The sequence below is a fragment of the Rhinopithecus bieti genome, unplaced genomic scaffold (assembly GCF_001698545.2).
Source record: "Rhinopithecus bieti isolate Rb0 unplaced genomic scaffold, ASM169854v2 scaffold_11161, whole genome shotgun sequence".
In the NCBI taxonomy this organism is placed as follows: Eukaryota; Metazoa; Chordata; class Mammalia; order Primates; family Cercopithecidae; genus Rhinopithecus; species Rhinopithecus bieti.
Window position 1 is genome coordinate 2,506,114 of NW_016806937.1, and position 7,302 is coordinate 2,513,415.

A 7,302-nucleotide genomic window follows, 5' to 3' on the forward strand; every position below is an offset into this window, starting at 1 on the left:
TTTTTTTCCAGGAAAACCTTCTCCAACCCTGTCCTGGCATTCTCATAGCTTGGCACAATTGCAGTCTTACATTTCTTCTTGCAATTATTTTACTGCCTTTCCCCTACTGTCCGGGCTGTGAGCCAGCCTTCTGGTGGCAGAGCCCAGTTTGCTTCACGGGCCAGTGCGTGGTGCAGGGACTGGCGCCTGGTGGGTGGGTTTTCAGGGTTTGTTGAGCGAGCTCCCCCAAATCACTGCGTCTTTCCCTTGGCCCACTCCTCTGCCCAGCAAAGCACATCCCAGCGCCTCTGGCTGACTCTTCCCCACTGAGAGAGAGTGGTCAAAAGGGGACCAATCTAAGAAGCAGGGGTGGGGCCTGCAGGAGCCAGTGAAGGGCAGATGATGCCGTGGGAATCTGCAAGGCTGTGCTCCTGCAGGACTCCTCTAAAACTAGCAGGCCCGGCCTCATTAGGTGATGAAACAGTGATGGAGCCTGTGGGCTGTGGAATCTCACTGTATGGGCTCAATTCCCGGCTCTCCCTGGTCTCTGTGTCCTTGGGGAAATGGTTTTACCTTCCTAAGGGTCAGTTTTCTCACCTATAAATGAAGATAGCAGTAGACCCACCTTATGAGGAGTATTCCCCACTCTCCATCCACATGCGATAGTCACGGCAGCTGTTTGTTGAATGTTCTCCATGTGCCTCAGCACCAAGTTTAGAAAGGTTCTGGGACCTCCCCAAAGATCTTCTTAGTGAATAGTCGGGCAGGATTTAGGTCCCCGTGTGCCTTACTTCTTTGCCTGTCCAGCTGAGGACAAAACTCCAAAATGTCCTCTCCTCCCGCACCAGTTCTCAGACATCAGGATCTGGAAAATCTGGGCAACAGTGAGAAAGGCAATTTGGACTTTCTGGATGGTCCTGCTTTTCTCTTCGTTAACAAAGAGCTGTCTCCCCTTCCTGCGGTTCTGAGAGGTCATCTTAGCTCATGACTTGCTGTGTTGTTATATTTCAGAGCAAGCTTCACAAGGCGATGGAAATATACATCAATCTGGACAAGGAGATCTTGCTGAGAAAAGAGCTACTTGACAAAATTGAAAAAGAAACACTACAAGTAGAGGAGGTAGGAGAGGGCAAAATGTGGCGTTTCTGGTATTTGTCTCCTTGTGTTTATAAGGGCTTGAGTCAAGGTCCACCAAGATCTAAGCCACCTTGCTGGTTTATCTAGAAAAGCCTAGACCGTAAAAATCAAAATAGCCGTGGGCCATCAAAGCATAAAGTGGCACCTGGAGACCTACAGTCCAGGTGTGTCACATTTTACTGCTGGGTTGGGTTCTAGAGTCACCTCAGAAAACAAAAATTTCGTGGAGTCCAAATAACATTTGGGAATTCCTTAAGTGACCCATAAAGTACAATATTCAAAGTTTCGTGTATACAACCCCAGGAAAAATGTTTAATGCATGTAGTAATGTCCCTGATAGGAAAAAAAGTACACATGCCAAAATGAATGTTTGACATAAAGGAGAGACAGAGAGAGGAAAGAGAGAGAGAGAGAGAGAGGAAAAGAAAGAGAGAGAAGTCATAACCATATGACATCTTGCCTGATACCCGGGCTGGACACTCATAGCCTGAGTAGCCTGTAGCAGAGACCAGCCGAAGGACAGCAGACCTGTGACCTCTGTCCTGGGCTCACTCCAAGGCCTGTGGTCACTGTGTGAAGAGGTGAATGGAGTCATCTGAGCTCCCTGCCTATCTAAATTGCAATTTACCTCTCTCATTACTTTGCTGAGCATTGATAGCTGAATTTCCCTAACTTAAATGCACGTAGGATGTGATGCAAAGAGAACTTTTTGGGGTGCAGGAGAAAGAGTGCTGGACTCGTGATCAGAAGGCCTGGCATAAGGTTTGGTGCTGCCAATTTCTAGTCTTGAACAAGCTTTTAAATAGGACTGTTTCCACGTCTGTGAAATAGATCTACTGCCCTTATTGTAGTAGCTAGAGAGGACCACATATAATGACGCTTTGTTAACCTCTAAAACTGTATGATTATTAGTGTCATTGTCTTGTGTGGCCCCAAATTTGTCTACAGTGGCCCCAAAGCCACAGGATTATTCACATCTAAGTTACGTCACAGCATGCACATCATTTTCTCGATGGAGAACCAACACCTTCCGCAAAAAAACCCCAGTCTCAGTACAGAGTGGCAAGAAGCAAAGTTAAAGCAAAAACCTGTGAACTCTCTTAATGCAGAATTGCTCTGGTCCTTATGTATTTTTTCCTTGGGTTGATAGTTATTAGATTAAAAGTAAAACTTAAAATTGATTTTTTTTAAAGCCGGGCATTCACTGCTTAGTATATTTTAGTTTTCTTGTTAATGTTTTGAAAATAGCTTTATTGGAATTTAATTTATATGCCATATAATCACCCATTTAAAGTGTACAGTTCAGTGGATTATAATATATTCACAGAGTTGTGTAACCATCAGCACAATAATGTTAGAACATTTTCATCACCCCAGAAAAAAACCCTGCACCCATTAGACCTCCTTCCCCATAGGACAGGTGCAGTGGCTCACCCTGTAATCCCAGCACTTTGGGAGGCTGAGGTGGGCAGATCATTTGAGGTCAGGAGTTCAAGACCAGCCTGGCCAACATGATGAAACCCAGCCTCTACTAAAAATACAAAAATTAGCTGGGCGTGGTGGTGGGCACCTGTAGTCCCATCTACTTGGGGGGCTGAGGCAGAATCGCTTGAGCCCATGAGGTGGAGGTTGCAGTGAGCCGAGACTGTGCCATTGCACTCCAACCTGGGTGACAGAGGGAGACTCCATCTCAAAACAAAACAAAACAAAAATCTACTTAAGTACATTTATTTATAAAAAGAAAGAAAGAAAAGAAAAGATCCTTCTCCATTCCCCACACCCCACTCTCACCCTCCAGCTCTCGGCAGCCACTAATCTACTTTATGCCTCTGTGGATTTGCCTATTCTGGACATTTCATTTAAAAGAGATTATACAATATGTGGTCTTTTATGAGGGGCTTTTTTCACTTGGAATAAGATTTTCAAGGTACACTTGTATCATGTATCATTTGTTTATTTGTATGGCTGAATAGCATTTCATTGTGTGGATAGATCACATTTTATTTATCCATTCATCACTCGGTGGACATTTGGGTTTCCACGTCGGGACTATCATGAGTCATGCTGATATGAACATCCTGGTACAAGTTTTTCTGTGGATACGTGTTTTCTTTTCTCTTGATGTGTTTTCTTTTCTCTTGACGTGTTTTCTTTTCTCTTGGACATATACCTGGAAGTTGAATTGTGGGTTATACATGGTAATTCTATGTGTAACACCTAGAAAACTAGCTGTTTTGAAAGTGGCTGCCCCATTTCGTATTCCCACAATGTGTGAGGGTTCCAGTTTCCATACATCTTTTTCTCAGTTTTTTTAAAAAATGGCCATCCTACTTGGTATGAAATGATATCTCGTTGTGGTTTTTATTTGAATTTTCTAATGACATGGAGCATCTTATCATGTGCTTATTGGCCACTTGTCTATCTTTCTTTGAGAAATGTCTAGTCAAGTCCTTTGCTTGGTTTATACTTGGGTTATTTATCTTTTTAACTTTCCCATTGTAAGATGAAAATATCGTAAGTTAAAAATGCATTTAACATACCTGACCTACTAAACATTATAGCTTAGCCTAGCCTATCTTAAATATGCTCAGAACACTTACATTAGCCTACAACTGGGAAAAATCATCGAACACAAAGTCTGTTTTATAATAGGGTGTTGAATGTCTCATGTAATTTATGGAATACTGTACTGAAAGTGAAAAATGGGTTATATCAATACTCGAAGTATGGTTTCTACTGAATGTGTGTTGCTTTTGCACTATCTTAAAGTTAAAAAAAAACAACTTAAGTTGACCTATTGTAAGTCAGGGATCATCTGTATAAGATTCACAAATATTTTCTCCCATACTGTGGATTTTCTTTCACTTTCTTGATAGTTTTGTCTGCAACACAAACGTTTTTAGTTTTGGTAGAAGTCCAATTTATCCATTTTTTTTTCTTTTGATCTTGTGCTTTTGGTGTCATATATAAGAAACCATTGCCTTACCCAATATCAGAAGATGTTCTCCTCTGTCTTCTTTTAAGAGTTTTATAATTTTAGCTCTTATGTTTAGGTTTATAATCAATTTTGAGTTAATTTTTTTTAATGGTGTGAGCGAGGAGTTCAAAAGCTGAAAGAAGAAAGGAGATGAAATATGTTCACAGAGTTTGTCATATTAACTTTTTGTTTACATTTCTTCCTGTGAATTTGAGTTACTATCTGGTGTTTCTTATGTAAATACAGCTTTGTTTCAACCTGCCTCCTTTGTGCTGTTACTGTCAAATACACTCCATGATTACATGTTATAGTTCCCCAAATACAATTATATATGTATTTTTATACACTTGCTTTTTAAATCAGTTAAGAGAAGAAATATGCAATTATACTGTCTTTTATAATTACCTATTATACAGTTAATTTTATTTGCACTACTTTTTTAATGTCGATTTCATATTCCTGTAGGGTATCACTTGTTTTTAGCTTGAAGAACTTCCTGTAGTATTTCTTGTAAGGCAGGTCTGCCAACCGTGACTTCTGTAGGTTTTTGTTAATCTGGGAATGTCTTTATTTTCCTTCATTTTCAAAATAAACTTTTATTTTAGAAGTTTTAGATTTACAGGAAAATTGTGAAGGCAGTACAGAGAACCGCCATACACCTCATACCCAGTTTCCCCTATTTTAACCTCTTATATCAGTACAATGTGTTTATTACGATTAATGAACTGGTATTGATACAGTATTATTAATCAAAGTCTGTGCTTTTGTCACATTTCCTTAGTTCTTACCTAACGTCCCTTAACTGTTCTAGGATCCCACCCAGGATATCCACATTACATTTACTGCTATGTCTCCTTAAGCTCCTCTTGGCTGAGACAGTTTCTCAGAATTTCCTTGATGTTGATGACCTTGACAGTTTTGAGGAGTACTTGTCAGGTTTTTGTAGAATGTTCCTCCAATGGGATTTGTTTGATGTTTTTCTCATGATTACATTGGGGTTTATGTGTTTTGAGGGGGAAGACCACAGACATAAAGTGCCATTCACATCACGTCATATCGAGGGAGTCTACTATCAACATGACTCATCATTGATGTGAACCTTGATCACGTAGATGGATAGTATGTTACGGATTTCTTCACTGTGGAGTTACTCTCCCTCCTTTCCATACTGTACTCTTTGAAAGGAAGTCACTATGTACAGCCCATACTTAAGGAGTAGGGATTTATGCCCCACATAATTTATTTGGAATTCTTCTGTATAGGAGATTTATCTATTCTCCCTCATTTATTTATTTATTTATTTATTTATTTATTTATTTATTTGAGACGGAGTCTCGCTCTGTCACCCAGGCTGGAGTGCTATGGCCGGATCTCAGCTCACTGCAAGCTCCGCCTCCCGGGTTCACACCATTCTCCTGTCTCAGCCTCCCGGGTAGCTGGGACTACAGGCGCCGCCACGTCGCCCGGCTAGTTTTTTGTATTTTTTAGTAGAGACGGGGTTTCACCGTGTTAGCCAGGATGGTCTCGATCTCCTGACCTCGTGATCCGCCCGTCTCGGCCTCCCAAAGTGCTGGGATTACAGGCTTGAGCCACCGCGCCCAGCCCATTTATTTATTTTTAACATCATTTATTTATATCAGTTTCAATTCATAGATATTTGTTTTATATGTTGGGTTATAATATCATAAGCCATGCATTGTTTAATGATGGGATACATTCTGAGAAATGCATTGTTAGGCAATTTCATCATTGTGTGAACAGTATAGAGTGTACTCTATGATGGTATACCTAGATAGTATGGCCTACTACACACCTAGGCTGTATTGTGTAGCCTGTTGCTCCAGGCTATAACCCTGAAAAACATGTTATTATACTAAATGCTGTAGGAAATTATAATACAGTGCTAAGTATTTGTGTATCCAAACATATCTAAACATAGAAAAGGTACAGTAAAGATATGGCATTATAATCTTATGGGACTATCTTCGTAAGTGGTTCATTGTTGACCAAAATGTTTTATGTGGCATGTGACTGTATTACATTATTTATTTTGTTGCTCAGATTTTTCCAGGTTGGCCATTGGGAGCTCTTTCAGTTGAATTTGGTGTCCGTTTGACTCTCTTCATCTTTATGGCTTTTTTTTTTTTTTTTTTTTGAACACTTCCTTTCTGGCATCAGAAGATGTTCTAGGCTTATCTTAGATATTTTCTGCCTCAGTCCTAGAATCCACCATTTCTCCAAGGAGGCTTGGTGTCTTTTATTTGAGAATGACATTAGAAACCAAGATCTGAGTGTGTTGATTACTTGCTTTCATTTTGAAAGATCATTTTGAGGATATAATATTCTTGAGTGGCAGGTTTTTCTCTTTCAGCCCATTGCCTTCTGGCCTTCATTGTTTTGGATGAGAAATCAGCTGTTAATCTTGTTGGGCTTCTCTTGTATGTAATGAATTGTTTTCTCTTGCTGTTTTCAATATTTTCTCTTTGCTTTGCCATTCAACATTTTGAGTGTGATGAGTCTCTGGGTGTGGATTTATTTGCATTTCTTCCGTTTGGAGTTTGTTGAGCCCTTTGGATATTTGGCTTACTGCTTTTCAACAAATTGGTGAAATTTTCAGCCATTACATCTGAATAAATTTTTCTACTCCTTTCTCTTTCTTTTCTCTCTCTATTACTCCCATTACCTGTATGTTGGTACACTTAGTGGTGTTCCACATTTCTCTGAGACTGTTAATTTTTCTTCATTCTTTTTTCTCTCTGCTCCTCAATCTGCATAATCTCTATCAATCTACAAGTTTACCAATGCTTTATTCTACTGGCTTAAATCTGCTGTCAATCTCCTGTGGTGAATTTTTCATTTCAGTCATCATATTGAAAAGATTCCAGATTTTCTATGTTTTAAAAATGAATTTCTACCTCTTTATTGATTTTCGTTACTTGATGAGATATTATTATTACTTTAATTCTTTAAACATGGTTTCCTCTGTTTTTTTTTTTATTATTATACTTTAAGTTCTAGGGTACATGTGCATAACGTGCAGGTTTGTTACATATGTATACTTGTGCCATGTTGGTGTGCTGCACCCATCAACTCATCAGCACCCATCAATTCATCATTTATATCAGGTATAACTCCCAATGCAATCCCTCCCCCCACCCTCTCCCCATGATAGGCCCCAATGTGTGATGTTCCCCTTCCCGAGTCCAAGT

General features: G+C 39.7%; 1 protein-coding gene across 3 annotated transcripts in view; it reads left to right on the plus strand.

Moving 5' to 3' along the window:
• The window catches only part of CFAP263 (cilia and flagella associated protein 263), a 47,077-nt gene that overhangs the window by 17,995 nt on the left and 21,780 nt on the right, over positions 1 to 7,302 (plus strand). For all 3 annotated transcript variants that reach the window (XM_017878926.1, XM_017878925.1, XM_017878927.1), the window contains one exon: positions 991 to 1,098. In XM_017878926.1, coding sequence (XP_017734415.1) covers positions 991 to 1,098 — 108 coding nt within the window. The remainder of the gene's footprint in view (positions 1 to 990; positions 1,099 to 7,302) is intronic.